This window comes from Emys orbicularis, chromosome 2 (genome assembly GCF_028017835.1).
Source record: "Emys orbicularis isolate rEmyOrb1 chromosome 2, rEmyOrb1.hap1, whole genome shotgun sequence".
Lineage (NCBI taxonomy): Eukaryota > Metazoa > Chordata > Testudines > Emydidae > Emys > Emys orbicularis.
In genome coordinates, this window is record NC_088684.1 from 45908221 (window position 1) to 45930202 (window position 21982).

The 21982-nt window shown below is 38.4% G+C and overlaps 1 protein-coding gene across 1 annotated transcript in view; it reads right to left on the minus strand.

The window, feature by feature from the left end:
• The window catches only part of LRRC69 (leucine rich repeat containing 69), a 39686-nt gene that overhangs the window by 9802 nt on the left and 7902 nt on the right, over window positions 1–21982 (minus strand). The window contains exons 3-6 of the mRNA XM_065399667.1: window positions 20549–20621; window positions 14201–14396; window positions 11726–11797; window positions 5471–5572 (exon numbers count right to left, since the gene is read on the minus strand). Coding sequence (XP_065255739.1) covers window positions 5471–5572; window positions 11726–11797; window positions 14201–14396; window positions 20549–20621 — 443 coding nt within the window. The remainder of the gene's footprint in view (window positions 1–5470; window positions 5573–11725; window positions 11798–14200; window positions 14397–20548; window positions 20622–21982) is intronic.

Sequence of the window (21982 nt, forward strand, 5' to 3'; positions counted from 1 at the left end):
GTTACACAGAAAACCTCTTCCTTTATATACATTTACACGATATTGCATTTGCTATACATTACATCACATTGTTTTGGATTGGATTGGTTACTTTGCAGGAACCAATCCCTGTATAGCATGTTCTGTCCATATGCTGTTCATGTGGAACTTGCTCTTTATATTCCACGTTTATCTTGTCCATTATGCCTATCAAGTTGTTACTGCTTATCTTAGCTAGCAGACATTTTGACTCCAGCATACTGCTTGTTTAGCCCCTATTTACAACTTAACCTTCCATTCACCTTCGCTATCAAGCCTACTAAGAAATGAGGCAAGTTACTTAAGAAAAGCCAGGCCTACACCTTTAAACAGTGAAGAGGGGAACAGTCAAATTATGTCTATGACTATTTAGGCAGAGCCCACACCACCAGGTACAAACACCTGTCTCTACTTCCTTGCCTTTCGCTGGGATTTGGCATCCCAATCCCCTTCTTAGCAAGTGAGGTTTAGTTGAGAGTGACCCCCCTCAATCAGGACAGGCTAAGTAAAGTTCTACTGCCCTTTACTCAATCAGGATAACAACAGTCCATTACCCCGACACTCAAGACTAAAAGTGATTTGTAACCCAACACCAGCCGCAAGTGATCATTTTGACAGAGCAGTTCCATCTGTTGCACACCTAGGCAGAGTAGTTGTGTTTATGCAAATACAGTCTGCTCCTGAAGTCTTTTCCCCCAGCTCATCACTACGTGTCAGGGGAGAGCTCACTCAGACCCTGCCTACAGTAGCAATTCTATAAAAGCTACAAAAAACAGCTGTCTGCTGCACCTCAGAAGCCCAGCTTATTCTTGATATATCCTCCATTAGACTTTTTTTTTTTTTTTAAAGTTAACATTTTCACATAAGTAAACTTAGTAAGTCTCCAAGAGATAAACAATTACTCTTTTTGGCTAGTGCATTGCAATGCTTTCTTTATATAACAATTAATATTTGTATTACTAAATATATTCCTAAATTTCTTATTAAAACCAAGGGAGACCTCTTGTACAAAAAAAAAAGCATATGCAAATATATCATATTGAGCAAAGGCCATCGTGACAATGGTATTATAGTCTTCCTGTTGGCATATGACTGCAGGGAGTGGGGAGGGGAGTATAAAAGGAAGGAGAAACTGGGTCAAAAGGGAACTTGAAAGGTTGTGTCCTCTCCCCTCCTGGCTGGTTAAAGCAGAAAAAGCCTATGGGAATTACTGCACATTGTTTCTCAGTTGATATTGTTTTGTGGACAATAAAACCTGCCCTGAGGAAAGGATCTTAAAAGACCAATGACTGAAGCTTTATTTCTCTTCCCTGCGTGGTGAAACCATTATTACCTCTGGAAGCCTGACTTGCTCTTCTGTTGTTCTATTCCTTGGGAGCTATGATCAGTGGCACCCAGGGACCAGACAGCCTTCTTATAACAAAGTATTGTTTATTTATAACCAAAGCATTTCAGAGAAAAAGATCTTAAAACAATAAACAGTCTAGACACATGGCATCTCCCTAGGCTTACCATCCCCTCGAAGCTTGGGAAGGCCCCAAGCCTTCAGACATGCCCACAAGGACCTGTCTGTGTCAGTCTGTTCCCAGCAGGAGTCGCTCAGTGACAACTCCCTCCCCTTTTCCAAGTTTTTCAAATGTGTAATGTTCCTTTGATCTCTAGGCTCCCAGAGTTGGCAAAACAGCCATGTTACTTTGACAGAAAGTAGCATCTTCAGTCCTAATAACTCAGCCATTGTCTTGTAATAGCCCACAAGTGTTTGTTGAGGCGGCTTCTCTGGAGCTTCCTGCTCATTTTTCCAACAGCCTCTATTAAACTAAACCAATACATTCATAGGGGAAAACTCAATAACCCAATATAGCTACACAGTGACTCACTGACTAAGTACATCACATACAGTTATTGTATGTACATCATACCATTATTACTAGGGATGTCAAACGATTTAAAAAATTAATCATGATTAATCGTGTGATTAATTGCACTGTTAACCATTAATAGAATACGATTTATTTAAATATTTGGCGGTGTTTTCTATATTTTCAAATATATTTATTTCAATTACAACACAGAACACAAAGTGTGCAGTGCTCACTTTATATTTATTTTTTATTACAATATTTGCACTGTAAAAAAAAAAAACAATTATTTTTCAGTTCACCTAATACAAGTATTGTAGTGCAATCCATTTATCATGAAATTTGAACTTACAAATATAGAATTATGTATTAAAAAAAACCTGCATTCAAAAATAAAACAATGTAAAATTTTAGAGGCTGCAAGTCCACTCAGTCCTACTTCTCGTTCAGCCCACCGCTCAGACGAACAAGTTTGTTTACATTTGCAGGAGATAATGCTGCCCATGTCTTGTTTACAATGTCACCTGAAAGCGAGAACAGGCATTCACATGGCACTGTTGTAGCCGGCATTGCAAGATATTTATATGCCAGATGCACTAAAGATTCATATGTCCCTTCATGCTTCAACCACCATTCCAGGGGACATGGATCCATGCTGATGACGGGTTCTGCTTGATAACAATCCAAAGCAGTACGGACCGATGCATGTTCATTTTCATTATCTGAGTCAGATGCCACCAACAGAAGGTTGTTTTTCTTTTTTGGTGGTTCAGGTTCTGTAGTTTCCGCATCAGAGTGTTGCTCTTTTAAGACTTCTGTTTAGCATATCTGGCATGTAAATAACTTGCAATGCCGGCTACAAAAGTGCCAAGCAAGTGCCTGTTCTCACTTTCTGGTGACATTGTAAATAAGAAGAGGGCAGCATTATCTCCTGTAAATGTAAACAAACTTGTTTGTCTCTTAGTGATTGGCTGAAAAAGAAGTAGGACTGAGTGGACTTGTAGGCTCTGAAGTTTTACATTGTTTTGTTTTTGAGTGCAGTTATGTAACAAACAAAAAAATCTACATTTGTAAGTTGCATTTTCACCACAGAGATTGCACTACAGTACTTGTATGAGGTGAACTGAAAAATACTATTTCTTTTATCAATTTTACAGTGTAAATATTTATAATCAAAAATATACACTTTCATTTCAGTTACAACATAGAATACAATATATATGAAAATGTAGAAAAACAATAAATTTCAATTGGTATTCTATTGTTTAACAGTGTGACTAGAACTGCGATTAATCACGATTAATTTTTTTAATCACGATTAATTTTTTTGAGTTAATCGCGTGAGTTAACTGTGATTAATCGACAGCCCTAATTATTACATAAAAACCTCAGGTCCACCACAGTTTGCATGAGAAAACAGTCAATTATTAACTTTTACATACTGTAATTAGATAGAAATAAAATCAAGAAATTGACAAATATGCAGGATTGACTGCTCAGTGACACAGACAAAGAACTCTACAGTTCTATTAACCGGTTCCACCAGAAAGAACCTGCTCTTGCTGAAGGTAAAAACTAATTAATCTTATCTTACCTACGAGAAGGGTATGGATGTAAATCATATATGTGCTTTAGTCTTGAATATATTGTGCTTTCATCCAAAGCAAACTCCTGGCTGTGTAACAGGTGCCACTGGGGCCAAATCCCAAGGTCTTGGCTCTGTTTTCATTCAGTTCTTACTAAAGCAAAATTCTCACTGATATCAATGGGAGTTTGCTGGAGTGCATGCCAAGTAAGAACCTCCCCCATCCTTGAGAACAAAAAAGACTGACAATTCATTAAAATTATTTTAATATGTTCTTGTATTTTAAACAGATTTTGCAAATAGCATTTAAAACAAGAAGATACTTGTCACAGCAAACATCTCTTTGACTTAGATTTAGTACCAACACACTGAAGCTGGTTCAGGGTTATTTACCAGCATTCATAAGCTGCTTAGCACTGCCTTATCTAAGCACCGTAAAAGTATTAAAAATACAGTTAAGAGCTGCCTGGAGCAATAAATACTCCAACTTAATCTAGATGTTATCAAGTCTCCTCCCATGAGCATGATGTCATCTCTCTGTTCTGCTTGATCTTGAGCTGCTAGTTTTGGGTCCATCACAAACTTTTATATTGTTCTGGTTTTAGAGGGGTTATATTACAAAGAGATGTGCCTTGCAGTGTAACCTGGAGCTGGCATTCTCTGATCTCCTTCAAGTGGGTGTCCTACAGTCTTGGACCTGAGGTTAAGAAGGCTTTGCCTTCTACTTTCTCAAATCTGTATTAACGTTCTGATAACTGGTGAGGGGTAACTACAGTGTAGGGTTCCTGACCAAGAAGCAGTCTGAGTTAACGTAAGTCTAGCCTACTGAGGATTTTATACATTAGAACAATGAATTAGACCCAGTAGTGCACAGGGTGCCGTGACAGGTTATGGAGCACTGGCATAGGACCTTTGGCTGCATCTACACCAGCATTTTTCATGAAATCTCATTCCTTTGCACTACTTCCAGTGCACCTCAGAGCAGGTAGAAATGAGTGACAAAAAATGCCTGCAGATTGTTTATACGTTACTAGTGGTGAAACTGCAACAGTGGTAGTAAAATGGAGAGTGATTTCCTGAAGAATGCTAGTAACAAAAAACTTCAGAGACGAGCCACCAAATTGTGTACTAGCTGCAACTTTTGTCACTCTCATGTCCAGGTTGAGAAAGAATTACTGTACTTTTGCCTGGATTGGTAAAATGTTCATAAATGCCTAAGTGACTGAGGAACTTAATTCCCATTTTCAATCAAAATGAATGATGCCTAAGTCACTTTTGCAAACAGGTTAGGTACTTATAAATTTTTTTATCTCAGATGATTAACACATGAACCACTACAGCCAAGTTTTCTTCCGAGAGAAGTGAACGGAATCTGGGTAATAGCTAGAATTAGCAGCTGCAATATTATCATTTAACATCCTTGAGCAGCCTTACAATTCCAAAGAAAAAAATAGATGAATGATGCTGTCACAGAGTGAGTTGGACCTGCTATGGATTAAAAGCTCAGTATCTGACCTGCATTTGAGTCAAGTAATCAAGGATCATATAACGGCAAACTTGAAGTAGATCCTTTACAGATTCATAGATTTTTAAGGCCAGAAGGGACTATTATGATCATCTACTGTCACTGCCTAAACTGCCATTCCCAGGCTGCCGTCATAAAATCCTTAGTAGGGGCAGAATTTTGTTTTATAGCAATACGAAAACGTAAATGGAAGGTTGCTAAGTAAATGCTGATGCCCTCTTCTGTTCTCCCTTCAAACTTTTCACCTCCACCTCTTCTACATTCTTCAGCACAATGGTTATAATCAGCTATGATCAAACAATATTATAGGCAAAAGAGAATATGACCAAACCATGTAGTTCATGAAGGAATAACCTGAACAGAGATTCAGAAACTGTTTAGAATTGTTGGATTGACAAGAATACTATTCAATCTTTATTTTTATTTTAAATCTTGAATTTTTAAAATTATGAAGGGTATTAGTTGAAGTCTCTCATTGCTCACCTTAAGAGACCAAACTTCTTCCTCTTGAATGGCAGAAACAGGCTGTTTCTGGAGCAATGGATTATCTTCACAGTAAAGTTCCATCAGCATAAGGTCCTCCATCTATTTGAATAAATAAATAGTGTAATTATGTAAGAAAAGATAACAAAAATCTCAAATGCTATTTTTATTTAAACAAGAAAAACAAATGTAACAAATATGAATGTATAGAAAGCAGGAGATATACTCATCTGCTGGAAAAAACATACAAGATTTAAGTGGAGTACATATTCCAATATTCTTGCTAATAAATAGTATAAAAATGTAAATCAAACAAGACTGGTTGTTTTACAAGAGAGGTCTTGTGCCTAGAGTATTATTTAAGTCACATGATAGTTACAGATTATCAAAATCTCTGCATTTAAGAGCTAACACAGTGGAAATTATTAAAATAATTATTAAAAAACCTGTCCTCTATTGTTAAACAGGAATGATTTTATCCACATGCATTTAATTCTGACGCTCCTGTATTCAACTCAACAGCCCCAATGGAATACCCTCTCAAGGTAAGGAGGGAAGTAAAAGACCCTTTGCTTGGAATGTGACTGAGGTCACGTATAGTGTAAAGATGCTCATTCTATAATAAAGTAACTCCCGGTTAAATAGAGAGATCTGTATAAAGTTTCTCTAAGGAAAAGTTTGCTATTGTAATGATTATTGTTTGGTCTCTGATATTTATTTATATGGCAAGAATTTATAAATCTGTTAAAAAATTCTAAATAAATATATAAGTTAAAAAATGAAATGAGACTGGAAAAATCACTCCCATATATACTATTCAGAAGTGGTTTAGGATTCTAAGAAAGCCTAAGTGAAATAGGCTTAAACAAACACGGAAACTTTAATTCACTGTTCACTTGTTTTACGGTATGCCTAACAAATTCTTGTTTCTGAAGTATACAGTGCTGTGGAAAAATGCATGGAGGTTAACAAAAGCACAACATAATTTAACTCACAGTGTATAAAGAAAATACGTAAAACTAAAGATTCTGTTTCTGGCTCCCTCACCAACAAAAATGGAACGAGCTGCTAATCTTATTTATTTTTTGTTTTTAAATCGTACTGCTCTTATCTCTCTAATTCATTTTGTCCAGTAAAATAGAACAGCAGGTACACAAATACTTTTCTTGAATCATAGTTGGAACGTATAATAGGCACATTGGAATAATGAACATAACAATCTGTTCCCTCAGTTAATAGCTTCAATGACAATTTAATAGAGTATCTGAAAGTCTATTAGAAGATCAGTGGTACTCACTTGTTTCCTTTTCTAAGAATAATGACTTTATTTTAAGAAAAATGTAAAGCTTTATTTCAGGGCAAGCCTTATTTTGAATAAGGCTTGTTACAAATGATCTAGCGAATGAATAGTCAAAACATATATGATTTGCTGATTTAAAGATATTTACTTTGTATATTTTGACATGTGGTGTTGATAATTTGTGTTTTAACAGTTTATAAAGCCTTTAACTTTTTAATCTCAATGTCTATTGTCAGATAAATTTCTGAACACCCTATTTTAATGCAACTGTGAAAACTGAAACTGATCAAAATCAGTATTATCCATTAATTTTTTTAAGAAAAAAAAAATCAAATTCTGCCAAGCTTACATATAAAGTACAGGCATTTAAGAACAAGTTGTCTGCAAGGGGTCTTCATTTGGGACAATTTGTAGATATCCCAGGACAAAGGAAGCTTACTAAAAACCCAGCCACTTAAAGTGGTGCTGAAATGGTTTAGGTCAGTGTTTCTCAAACTGGGGTCCGTGGGCTCCATTGATCAACTCCTCCCTCCCTCAACTCCTTCCCCTCCCTCCCAGTGCCTCCGGCACGCTGCGGAACACCTCAAAAAAAATTAAATCAAAATGGGGGTCCTCGGGTTGCTAAAGTTTGAGAACCACTGCTTTAGGTATTTCATGAAAATCAATAATCACTGTCAGAGAAACTTTAGAAGAAATGTCCTACAAACCTGAAAAATTGAGTTCTATTCCAGTGACTATTGAACAAAAATCCAGAGAAGGACAATTATGAAAACATGAACAAAATTATGAAAATACTTAGAAGATTTTGGAAAATAAACCCTTTTGGAACTATCTTGCTGTATAAAAGAGAATTAGAAAAGTTAAAGAAGTACGGAAATTTGCAAACGTCCTACATTATAAACACTGTGTACACTGGCATGAGAATTATGGCTCACCAAGTAAACCTAGAGGAAAGCTAAACAATCTCTCTCTTGGCCAAAACTATTTCTGGGCAAAAACTCTTTTAATGGGCTTTTGTAGACAAATAAACTTATAGAAGAGAAAAGATTCAACATTTCTCCCCATGGGGGGAAAAAGGCACTTTCTAGAGTTTTGTCTTTGTTTTCTTACATAGAAAACAAAAGGCTGTCAGATTTCTGTCCTGCTACACAGAAAACAGACCTATCTCTTGCGTTGCATTTTGCTATAGATATAGAGAGAGACTGAACATGGGTAATGAAAAAAGGGGAAGATTTCCCCCAAATCTGCTGAACAGACTAACACGGCTACCCCCTGATACTTGATCAACATTTCAATCATTAGATACTTACTATTTTACCTTTTTTCCCCCACTTGATCCATTAAGATTTATAACTAGAGCATTTAAATAAAGCTTTTCTACTATCTTATTTTGCTGCATTAGAATTAAACTACCAGAACACAGATGTCACCAAGCCTGATCTCACATCACGTGACGTAATGGGAATCCCTCTTGAATTACAGGGATAGCATTCTGATAAGCTCAGCTGAAACAGCTCTATCTTTCTTCGCGATTTTAGAGCCATTCAAATTTCAAGTTGGCATGAGAAAACAAGAACAGATCATCTGTATAGCTGTTAAAATAAACCTGTATACTCTGATCACACGTGGTCCCAAAGAGCCTAGCAAACCATCATGATTCAGGTTATATAGAGCAGTAGTTCTAAGGGGGCCTCAAGCAGGTTTCAGAGGGTCTCCAAGCAGAGCCAGCATTAGACTCGCTGGGGCCCAGGGCAGAAAGCCAAAGCCCCACCGCATGGGGCTGAAGCCCAGGTCCCTGAGCCCCACCATCCGGGGCTGAAGCTGAAGCCTGAGCAATGTAGCTTTGTAGGGGCCCCTGTGGCATGAGGCCCCAGGCAATTGCCCTGCTTGCTACCCCCTAACACCAGCCCTGGCTTTTATATGCAGAAATCCAGTTACTGTGGCACAGGTGGGCCGTGGAGTTTTTATAGCATGTTGGGGGGGCCTCAGAAAGAAAAAGGTTGAGAACCTCTGATATAGAGCATCTCCTCTTTAAGGGTTCCTAGTATGGGCTTATTGTTTCCTCTGACACAGCTCTCTCAATTTCTTTATGAAAGTATACCCACAGTGGCTGAAGAACTTTGCTAAAGAGTCCTATGACCTTGTCATAATGTTTTGAAATGAATATTGCCGCACAAAATGAATGTTTATACTCTAAAGATTTCTACCTATATATACTTGCTTTGTTTAAAAGAAAACAAAAAGGCCTTGAAATATTCCAGATTAATTTTGCTGCAAATGTTTACGCTACAGCTTTTTCAGAATTCCTTGTTCAGTTACATAAATTGTATCCATGTAATGGAGGAAGAGCACTATTTGTTATGGCTAGGAGAGCTATGATTGTTGCAGAAGTAATTTAGTCTGTGAATACTGTACTAAAAATGCTAACTGAGATGAGCCTCCTGCACCTAGTGCTGTCCTATAAAAAAATCGTTGCATCTAGTCACCAAAACTAAAACCGTTCAGACTCTTAAAATTAAGTTTAAATAGTCAGTAAATAATTTCCCTTAAAATATTTTTTTCACTGAAGAGGATCACATTTACATTTTGAATGAACAATACAGAACCCCACCCTTAACCTTTTACTCCATTCCCCCCCCCCCCTTTGCTCCATCCCTGTTTTCTCAAAGGTCCTTAGCCAAGCTTCAACTTTGATGGATCAACCAAGACTCCAGAAACAGCAAAATGTGCAGCAGCCCTGAAGATTACCTGATAGTTGTGGGGAAATATACTGAAGAAGCTAAATGATTCTTGCAGCAGCGGAATAGCTAGAGAGCAAAAACTAGAACTAAATCCATGATCATAGGCTAGATTGCTAAATGTTCACAAACTCAGATTACCAAAGGGTTGCTATTAAAATCAACCCAAAGAGATGCGATAAAGGGCCAGATTGTTCCCAGCTGCTTTGCAGGTTAGCAAAATATGGGGAAGAGTGCAAGCATCCTCCTTGCCCCATTGTGCAGCAGTTAGGCACAACTGCAATCCATGAACTGACTAAAACAAAAGGAATGTTCCGTCATAGTACAAGCTACACCAAAGGGTAAAGAGGAACTGGGATTACTGAACCACCCCAACACCACTGGCCAGCGAAACCTAGGCAGATATGTAGAGTGGAGTAGGCTGCATCCCTGAAAGGAGCATAGCAGTAGGCACACTCCCTCCTGATTTAGCTTTCTTGAGGTACAATCCGTCCTGGAACTTCCTCTGGAGTAGGCGCCACCCTAGCCTAAAAAGTGGGCCAGTGCCTATCAGGCACAACTGAACGCTAAATATGCATTAAATGTGTAAGAATAGACTATAGTGATGCAGATTTAAGCTACAGTTATATACAGCCTGAGTAAGCATCCAGAGTGAACATGTACATAGTTACATAAAGCACCACCTAGTTACAGAGTGCACACTACTATTTAAATCTGCTATACTCTTAGAAACAGTAGTATTCTACAACCACAGTAGGGCCCATATTTATTACAGTGCCCCATTCTTTTGCTCCCTCATCTTTGCATTGGTTTTTTGGAAAATTTTGAAACGATTTTTGGCCTTGGCTGCAAAACAAGTAGTGCTTATTCAATATATGAGTAGGCCTTCCTGCGTTAGTACAGAATAATTCATGTGAGGGTTTGCAGGATCAGGCCCCAAATTTATAAACTCAAACCATCTTGTTTTGTCCTGTATAAAGCACACTGTTTCTTGTTATAAACTTTCCTGCTGTTTAGTAACTGTGCCAAGCTGTAAATGGGTCCTCTGATAATCATCACCTGAGGGCACTACTAAATTACTTTGTTGCCTGAGCAGAATAAAGTAATTTACTAGCGCCGTTAAGTGATTATTGATGTTAATGCATGTGCACATTCAAACCTACACACGTTAATTAAAAAAAAACTCTACCAATTTTTTTTTTTTTTTTTTGCAAAATTTCCTTATTTCCAATAACTTCAATATAACATGGTAACTTTCAGTAGACAATGCAGAGAATTTGACTACTACTGGGAAGGAGATGTTCTCCAATGCCCTCTGGAAAACAGGTCACCACTCACAAATAATGTATGTTATAGACACAGCAATAACAACGTAAAGAAACTTAGAAAAGTTAGAGTAGTTGAAACCAAAAGATTTCATTCCCCCACCATCTCATAAGTGCCAGAAGAATCAGAAGGCAAACTATTAAAGAAGAGCATGACTCAAAACAGCCACAAAAGAACAAACACACAATACACACAAAAGATTTTTACGCCAAAACCAAAGATTGCAATGCAGCAGAAAGAGCTTATGTACTGGTTAGTGGTATATCAAATTATTTAATTCTCAGAGGACAAAGGACACAAAAAACCATACAAATTACGGTCTACAAAGCCCACCACACAAGTGGGATTTTTGTTTGGACTCTCCTACATCTTTGTAGTTACAGATTAATCTTTATTCCCCTTTCCAAGTGATCACTTGGTCCAGGTGTGACACTAAATACACGCAACATTAAAATCAAAACACTGTAGTCATGACCTTTTGTAAAACTTCTCCTAACATAATAATGTGCAGACTATTACAAATTGTGGTGAAATGTGTGATTGTATTTTGACATAAACAAAAATTCTTTAGCAACTGGAAAGTCCCAGGCACATTTTTAAATTTGAAACTTTGGGCTCCTTGATTTAACAATATTAAAAGTATATTAATTCTATTATTATATGGAATGTTTAGGACACAGCTACTGTGGTTTACATAACTTTGCTAAATCCAATTGGATTTTGTTTGGTTTATATGCAACTACTCTACACATTTTTTTCTTTTCACTCAATGAGTTGTGAAACTCATGGTATCAATCGCTACAAGTTACATAGGCTGCCCATTTAATTCATTTAATAGATCTGCAGTAGAAATTTCATATTAGAGGATAGAATATAGAAAATAATACTTACTGCTATTGGGAAAACCTGAATTTTGTTCCCTGCTACATCTAGAATTCTTAGTTTTCTTAATTTGCAAAGGCCCTAGATGGAGGGGGGAAAACAATGTAATAAAAATTGAAAAATATCAACAGTGAATGTGAAGTTAAAATCCCCATGAGACGAGAGAGCAGTCTCAGGCATCAGGAAGCAACAGTACTGATGAAGAGAGACTGAGCTACCAGATAAAAGAGAAAATAGGAGGAAAACTGAAAATTACAAAAGGGAAGAAGGTGTTCATTCTTTTGGTATTACAAAAATAACGCCTGCATTTATCATTCACAATCCCCATGGATCTCTTATCCCCCACATCCTCCCTCACACCTCATTCTGAATTATTTACAATGCCAATATCTTCTTCTCTACATCAAGGTTTTTCCTGTTTACCACATAAGGAGCTTGAACAGCCTGTGAATCCACATTTCTCAGACTCCTATCTCCAATTAAAAAAAAACTTTTAAATAGAGCTCCTTCACTTTCAAAATTACTATTGGTTCCCAGCCCACAACATCTAACTCAATTTTCATTTCTTAAGATAATTGCTTGCATCTGTTGGAATATTAGATGGAAACAAATGCACAGGAGTTTAGTTTATGCTGGTATTTTTAAGTGTTTTCAATGTCAACTTAAGCAATAGCTGAAAGCAGCTGCCAAGATACAATGGCATTAACAGCTGTTTTTAACATTTTCTTTTGTGGCAGCCATCTTCAATTCATTTTATTGATTGGCTTTTATAGATAAAGTGAATACAGAAATCAAAGACAAACATTGTGCAATGTACATCTAATACTCGTGTTCTTTGTAACAAGACAAAGCAAATTCCATCACATACAAGCTTTAAATGTTCCAAATTTTATTTCCTCCTCCTTGATGCACATACTGTTGATTGTCCACTGGTGCTGAGCATGGGGTAATAGAAAAGGTCATACAATTCCAATCAGAAACAATCTACTAGGAACAGGCAGGATTAGTATATGCAATATTCCTGAGAATTTAAGATGAAGACCACTCACTTACTAATATAAATAATACAGCAATTTGTAATTAAAATGCTAGGCAAAACATATTTATATTGATTATTTTAAACTGACAGATGTCCTTTATCTTTTCTTCTAACTTGACAGGATGACAAATGAAAGCTAAGCACAAGTACAATAAGTGCAAAATGAAATTTCTCAATGGATATGCATTTAGGGCCAAATTTTCAAAAGGCAGTGGGGCTTAGAGCATCTGCAAATCAAGAAAGGTCTTTAAGAGGGGCTTGAGTTAAGAGGAAAACCAGTATGTGAGGTTACTTTTCTTCTGTGGAAGCTGACTAAAATGAGCCAGAGTTTAGACTTTTAACATTTAATATCTAACCCATTTTAGACCTTTATTTAGATTTGACTAAAGCAAGTCTAGCCTTCCAACTCTGACTGAGAGAAATGCTATTATATGTATTTGACCCATAAAGAGGCAGAACAATATTTACATTTATGTTTCTATTTTATAATACACACACTATGAAGGTGTTTACACTCCCCCTGTGTATGTAGAATCCTTTCCAGCTGTGACAGAGCTACCACATATTCTCTTAAAGGCATCATTTTGAGGAATCATGCAGCTGACATTGTCTATTTAAGTCTTTGCCTAATATATCTCAAAACAATTAATACAACGAATTTGCATTATTAGTTGCTTCTGGCTCTTTATCGCTTCAGACTTTATGTAATGAGATTCCTTGCAGTCAGGGATGTTATTGCACTCTTTTATACAATTACTTTCAAACTTTCTTATCAATTCAGCCAGGACCACTATAGAGAAATGTGCCCTGAGATTTCAAGGGCACTAAACACCTGCATCTCTTCTTGATTCTCAAATGAGATTAGTGGAGCAACCACACACTGCTCCACTGAAAAGCAGGCCACTAGATAGTATGTTTCTAAGTATAGTCCTCTTTGCAGATTTTCTAGAATTAACAGGATAATTTTCAAAAATGGTCTAACTCTGTGTGCTTATGAAACCTAAATTGGTACATGCACATGGCATGTGTGAATAAATAAGGTAGCCAAGCATCTAATTGCCCTGCTCTGGGCATGAACATTTCAATTGTTGAGTTTCCTAGAAGTTGCAAGGTTAAAACTAGGTGCACAAAGATAGAGAGGCTGAGTCGGGGCCCTTTGAAAATTTCACCCCTACTTTTCTAATTTAACCAATGAGGTTTTAGTCCTATTTTGAGTAATAACAAAACCAATCTATTAATCCTTATAAAATTTGAGATCTCCATATTCCTCAAGAAAACAGCATTTGAACAACATATCTCTAAGGGTGGGATTATCAAACGTCCCATTGAAATGACTTAGGCACTTTGGAAAATTCCATCCTTAAAGATGTGTTATTCAAATGCTTTCTTAAGCTATCCATATTCACTGAAAGAGAAAATACTACCTTTGAAAGCACATTACTCACGTCAGGGAGCACTCCTATTTGGTTTCTTGACAGGCACAGCATTCTGAGATTCGTCATGTATCCAATCTCTTCAGGTATTGTGATGAGACAATTGTGGGATAGATGGAGTTCAGAGAGCTTTTGCAAGGAACATAGCTCTTTGGGAATACTTTCTAGCTCGTTATTGTTTAAATTCATGTTTTCAAGATTTTCTAACCTGTGAAATTAATAAAGTATTTCAGTGTACAGCCATGGTATGTTTAATTTATAATCTACAATATGTATCAATTTCTTTAAACTTTTACTGTAGAATTTGCTGTACATGGATTACTTCTATTTTTAATTATATACTTTTATATTGAGTAACATATTTATATAAACTGAACTCTATGCTGGCCAACTATTAAGGGCTAACCCTAGTGAGTAATTGTTAAGGGTTTTCATACAATCACAGAATCACAGGACTGGAAGGGACCATGAGAGGTCATCTAGACCAGTCCCCTGCACTCATGGCAGGACTAAGTATTATCTAGACCATCCCTGACAAGTGTTTGTCTAACCTGCTCTTTAAAATCTCCAAAGACAGAGATTCCACAACCTCCCTAGGGGACTTATTCCAATGCTTATTCCAAACCTTGACAGTTAGGACATTTTTCCTAATGTCCAACCTAAACCACCCTTGCTGTAATTTAAGCCCAATGTTTCTTGTCCTATCCTCTGAAGTTAAGAAGAACAATTTACCTCTCTCCTCCTTGTAACAACCTTTTATGTACTTGAAAACTGTTATGTCTCCACTCAGTCTTCTCTTCTCCAGACTAAACAAACCCAATTTTTTCAATCTTTCCTCACAGGTCATGTTTTAGACCTTAATCATTTTTGTTGCTCTTCTCCGGACTTTCTCCCATTTGTTCACATCTTTCCCAAAATGTTTTAAGTATGTTTTTAAAGTATCCATCTGTATATAGTGATTAATCACAAATTGTTTGTTAAAGGTTCCAAAAACAAAGGAATTGGCCAGAGATGTTAACAGCAAAGGAGAAAATGCAGTCTGAATTCCAAACATTTATTATTTTTTAAATCCACTCTACTACGAATACATATTAAATAAACTACGAGCTTGTCGACACTTACAGTGCTGCAGCTATTCTGCTGTAGCATTTAGTGAAGACACTACCTATGCTGAGGGGAGAGCTTCTCCTGTCTGCTTAGGTGCTCCAACTCCCAAAGAGACAGCAGCTATGTCGAAGGACAAAGCCCTCCTGTCAACATAGCGCTGTCTACACCAGGAGTTATGTCAATATCCACACCCTGAGCCACGTAGTTATACCAACATAAATTTGTCGTGTAGACCAGGGTTTAGTGTGTTCGTGAGACACACATGCTCACCCTGCAGCAGTCAATGAACAAGTTATGGGAGACCAGCTGGGACTGCAGTGAGGTATGGGTGCTGGGGTACTGACAAGAAATTGTCCTTACAACAACTGGTGACCTATGAAAAATGAATTAATGGTCTTGGTGGACACCATGTGAAATGGCACCTTTATCAGCAGCCACAACAGGAAGGTCAAGTACCTTTCTCAACTGTGATCCTCCTAAAACAGGCTTTTACACACTTTTGCAGCAGAATCAGTAACAGAAAGCATGTACTGCTGCTGCTTGTGGTGTGTATTGTGACAAAGTTCCTCCTCTATCTTGGTGGGTCCTGCGCTTATTGGGCGGATTTTCTTGCCTCAGAGATTCACCATGTGGGTTGGGGAACAGCCCAGAGACCTTCCCCTCTGGAAGAACCCACAGTCCAGGTCAATTGGGAGGTTTGGGAGGAACCCGGGCCCGCCCTCTACTCCAGGTTCCAGCCCAGGGTCCTGTGGACTGCAGCTGTCTATAGTGCCTCCTGTAACAGCTGCATGACAGCTACAACTCCCTGGGCTACTTCCCCATGGCTTCCTCCAAACACCTTCCTTATTCTCACCACAGGACCTTCCTCCTGTGTCTGATAACGCTTGTGCTCCTCAGTCCTCCAGCAGCACACCCTCTCACTCTCAGCTCCTTGCGCCTCTTGCTCCCAGCTCCTCACACTCGCACCACAAACTGAAGTGAGCTCCTTTTTAAAACCCAGGTGCCTTGATTAGCCTGCCTTAATTGATTCTAGCAGCTTCTTCTTAATTGGCTCCAGGTGTCCTAATTAGCCTGCCTGCCTTAACTGTTTCTAGCAGGTTCCTGATTACTCTAGTGCAGCCCCTGCTCTGGTCACTCAGGGAACAGAAAACTACTCATCCAGTGACCAGTATATTTGCCCTCTACCAGACTCCTGTACCCCACTGGTCTGGGTCTGTCACAGTATCTATTCTATAAGTAAAGGATTTCAGTTTTCTGGTACTGTCAATCTGGCATCATTCTCAACATTAACATTTTTTTTAAAAGGAAAAAACATTTTCTCAGATCTACATTAAATGGGATGCTGAAACACACAGTCAATTGTCATGTTGACTTCAGCACTTTTTGAAATGTAGCACAACATATGCTCAATGGAAAAATACACAAGTGCTACAGAAAATGTCATTTACAAGCAATTGCAAACAATGAAAGAATTAAAAAAAGAAAATTATATTAAGAAGTAATCAATCACCTATTCATGTACAAGTACTCACAGTAATATATCTAGTTTAGAGATGTAAATATTGTTTTAAAAAGTTAACTGTTTAAACAATTAAAATTATATTATTTAACCGGTTAACTGCTGGGGCTACTCCCGATGGCCAGCCGGCGGCTAGAGCTGGGGTTGCTATGGCTGGTCGGCGGCTAGGGCTAGAGCTACTCCTGCCGGCCGGCCAGCAGCTGGGACTGAGGCTGCTCCCGTCCACCTGTGGTCGCTCTAGGGGCCGGCACAGCTGGGGCTATGCTCGCCAGCTGGCGCAGCTAAGGCTGGGGCTGCTCCGGCTGGCTGGCGCACCTGGGACTGGAGCTGCTCCCGCTGGCCAGGTGGGGATGCTCCAGCCGGCCTGCCAGCATGGCTGGGGTCACTCCGGCTGACTGGCCGGGTTAACGGTTAGGGTGGTTAACCGGTGAGACCAATGCTTACCGTTTAATCATTTAACTGTTTACTATTTTACATCCCTAATCTAGTTATATCAGGAATAAATGGTCAGTTTTCAGAATGGAGAGAGGTAAATAGTGATGTCCTCCAGGGGTCTGTACTGGGCCCAGTCCTATTCAACATATTAATCAATTATCTGGAAAAAGAGGTAAACAGTGAGGTGGCAAAATTTGCAGATGATACACAACTACTCAAGATAGGTAAGTCCCAGGCAGACTGCGAAGAGCTACAGAAGGATCTCTCAATACTGGGTGACTGGGCAACAAAATGGCAGATGAAATTCAATGTTGATAAATGCAAAGTAATATAGATTGGAAAACATCTCAACAATCCCAACTATACATATAACATGACGGGGTCTAAATTAGCTGTTACCACTGAAGAAAGAGATCTTGGAGTCACTGTGGACAGTTCTTTGAAAACATCCACTCAATGTGCAGCGGCAGTCAAAAAAGCTAACAGAATGTTGGGAATCATTAAGAAAGGGATAGATAATAAGACAAAAAATATCATATTGCCTCTATATAAATCCATGCTACGCCCACATCTTGAATACTGCGTGCAGATGTGGTCACCCCATCTCAAAAAAAAAAATATTGGACTTGGAAAAGGTGCAGAAAAGGACAACAAAAATTATTGGGGGTATGGAACGGCTGCCGTATGAGGAGAGATTAATAAGACTGGGACTTTTCAGCTTGGAAAAAAGATGACTAAGGGGGGATATGATAGAGGCCTATGAAATCATGACTGGTGTGGAGAAAGTAAATAAGGAAAGGTTATTTACTCCTTCTCATAACAGAAGAACTAGGGGCCACCAACTGAAATTAATATGCAGCAGGTTTAAAACAAACAAAAGGAAGTATTTTTTCACACAACGCACAGTCGACCTGTGGAACTCCTTGCCGGAGGATGTTGTGAAGGCCAAGACTATAACAGGGTTCAAAAAAGAACTAGATAAATTCATGGAGGTTAGGTCCATCAATGGCTATTAGCCAGCAAGGTGTCCCTAGCCTCTGTTTGCCAGAGGCTGGGAATGGGCAACAGGGGATGGATCACTTGATGATTACCTGTTCTGTTCATTCCATCTGGGGCACCTGGCATTGGCCACTGTCAGAAGACAGGATACTGGGCTAGATGGACCTTTGGTCTGACCCAGTATGGCCATTCTTATTGGTGCATAAAGCTTTATATAACCTGAACTTTTATTTTCTTCCTCTTACTCCTCTTTCCAATTATTTAAAAAAAAAAGATTCTATCACTAGATTCTTCCCATTTTGAGTACATAACATGGAGCATTTTGTATTTGAAGGTACAAAAATCATTAATTACAAACTATATGTATGAGTCAGAAAAAGCAAATCAAGAAACTGGGGACAGGAAAATCAGACAAAAATGTCAGAATGTAATCATGGTTACACTTCTACCCCGATATAACGCTATCCTCGGGAGCCAAAAAATCTTACCGCGTTATAGGTGAAACCCCGTTATATCGAACTTGCTTTGATCTGCCGGAGCGCGCAGCCCCGCCCCCCCAGAGCGCTGCTTTACCACGTTATATCCGAATTCGTGTTATATCGGGTCGCGTCATATCAGGTAGAGGTGTATTTTAAAATCATTTGCTGCTTTTCTGCTAAAATGGTTCTTAACATTTTCCAATGTGAAAACATCTTGAGCCAAATACAACATTGAAATCAATAGCGTTACAACCAGGGATGAACATGGTCCTGTGCATCTGAAACAGGGTATGTTTTTACAGGATAAGATTACTTGGGTAACAGAAATGTTAGTAAAGATTTTGTACTTTTCATTCCAACTTAATGTTATTCTTCTTGAACATACTGAACATTTTCTTCTATACAGTTAAGACAATTTTGATGTGCTTATTTGGTAAAATAACTTCTGTTCAAAATGCACTGAAGAAAATATACACCATCACACTGGGGAAATCACAATATATTCACCCAAATACAGAATAGACAGGAGGAACTTCTTGGTCAGAAAAACTTGACTAACTAGAGGCCAGAGGGGGCATCATCCTCCACAATATTTACGAGATTAAGCTTTTGTCTACAAAAGACCTCTTTCATCCTCTCCAGCTTCTCTGACATCCATAATATCCTTCAAGCCCATAAAAAAATACAGTAGTTATATCATCATCTTTGCCCCATCTAAGTCATCCCCTGTCCTTGAATCCCTCGACTTCAAAGATTCGTAGATTCTAAGGCCAGACAGGACCACTGTGTTCGTCTAGTCTTGATCTCCTATATACCACAGGCCACTTAACTTCCCCAAAATAATTCCTAAAGCATATCTTTGCCTTCCTAAAGCACTGGTTTGTCCTTCCCCATCACATCAGATTCAAGCTTCTAGTCCTTACCACTAAGACCCTGCACAACTCTTCTCCTGTGGCCACTCTTCATCTGGAATTCAGCCCTCCCAAACTCCCACCCTTAGTCTGGGTTTTGGGGCTTTGGTTTTTGTTTTATCTGTCAGACTGCAAACTCTCCAGGGAAGAAACCATGACATCCTCCTACTCAGTACCTAGCCTAAGTCGCACAATTGTAATAATAGCATAACCCAGGTTATGCTTCTTAATCTCAAAAGCTAAATTTTTGCTATAATGTTCACAACTTCACATGCTGAGGCTTTCTTGAAAAGTTCTTGGTATAAAAGAAGACTGGGATAAAAATTAGAAAGAAATAGTATAGTTGTACCTAGTTTCATTCGCTAAAGCACAAGAAATGAGATATATATGGTAATAAGAAACAGTACACAGCTCCGATTTTGTAGTTCAGCATATTTTAAAAGATAACACACAAAAGCCAAATTGTTCAGAGAGAATATTAAAAAGATTGGCTTTAGTAGAATTACTAGCTGGAAGGCCTGTGTGTGGGAACCAAGTCAGAACCCTAACTCTCAAAAGATTTACAAAAAAGTATTTTGAGACAATTATATTCCATTCCTGAGAATGAGGAGGACTTCATATTGCATCCCTTCCCAGAAAAGTATCAAAAAGGTAACCTGACTATATAAGAGTGAGTATATATAAGGGAAATGAGCACTTTAAAAACAAAAAACACCTACAGATTTTATTTCTTGGCGCTCAACTGTAAATGAAAACGTAGCAGAAGTTTTCCCAGCAGTTGAAATTAGTGGTTTGTCAAAATGATAACCATAGGCAAATACTGCATCTAACGTCCACAAAGACTGTACATGAGTATAACATGTACAGTATATAGCCAACACAGGGTAAGCTACATAATAACCAAAATTACCTGTGTATTTCTGGAGGAAGATATTTAAGCTTGTTGTTGTTCAGATTGAGAAATATCAATTTTTCTAATCCATCTGTAAGAAATACATTCTTATCCAAATGAATATAAAAAGTACATTTTTTATTCATCTTTACACTCACTCTCTCTTGGTCTTCTCCTTAGACACACACATAATGACCTCCATCTGGCAGATTAACAATCTACTCTCTTTACTTTCCCCTCTGTGCCTTGTAGAGTGCTTAAAAGGCAGGCATTTATAACAGGTGAATATCCTGTCAAATTACTAGATCAGCTGACAGGTAAAGTTTAACTTCCCTAAATTAACATACAGATGCTGCAGACTTTAAGTATGCACAATTTATACTGAAGTCAATGGAAGCTTTGCATGTGGAAGGACTGTAAAATTATTAGGATTTTGTTAAGGTGTGTGAATGACAAAAATATTCCAAAGACAAGGGTGGGTGAGTTAATATCTTTTATTAGACCAACTTCCATTGGTGAGAGAGACAAGCTTTCAAGCTACACACAGTTCTTCTTCAGGTCTGCCTGGGAAAGCTATGCACAGTGTCACAGCTAAAGATCCTTTGAGCATATTCTGTGATATCTGAGCGCTTGGCTGTAGATAATAGTTTTCTTGATGTGTTTGTGGTTACTGTTGGATCTATAGGTCACACTGAAGGTGGTCAATCATGGGGCACCTTGAAGAAGAATTTCTGGACAAATGCACCATGCAACCAATGATATACCTGAGACACACTGATAATATTTTCATCCTCTCGACAAAAAATTTAAACTCCCTCATAGATTTCAACAACCACCACCTGTCCATTAAACTCTCTCTGGAACACTTTCACATTAGCATCAACTTCCTGGACACTACAATCAGCTTCAACAATAGAACCCTGCAGACAGCTATGTGCAAGAAAGCCACTGATCACCTCACACACCTTCATAGATCCAGTAACCACCCCAAACACCCCCAAGAAATCCGTTACCTACAGCCAGGCACTCAGATACCACAGCATATGCTCTAAGAAGAAAGCCCAGAATATACATCTTAACACACACAAAACCACCTTTACCAAATAAGGACACTCCACCAGAGAAGCAGATCACATCATGGAACAGGTCACCCAAATACCCCAAGAGAACTTGCTTCAATACAGAAATGAAACCCCCGCTGATCACACATCCCTAGCTGTCACCTACCACCCCACAATGGAAGCCATCCTGAGTATCATCAAACATCTACAACCCATACTCAATGGGGACCCCATCCTGAAATCTTTTCTGAACCCCCTCTTCTGGCCTTCAAACAACCCCCCAATCTCTCCAAGCTCATCATCAGAAACAAGCTCCCCACAGACCAGGACACATCAACTCAAAGCGGCATCAGACCCTGCCAGAACAACAGATTCAAAACCTGCAAACATA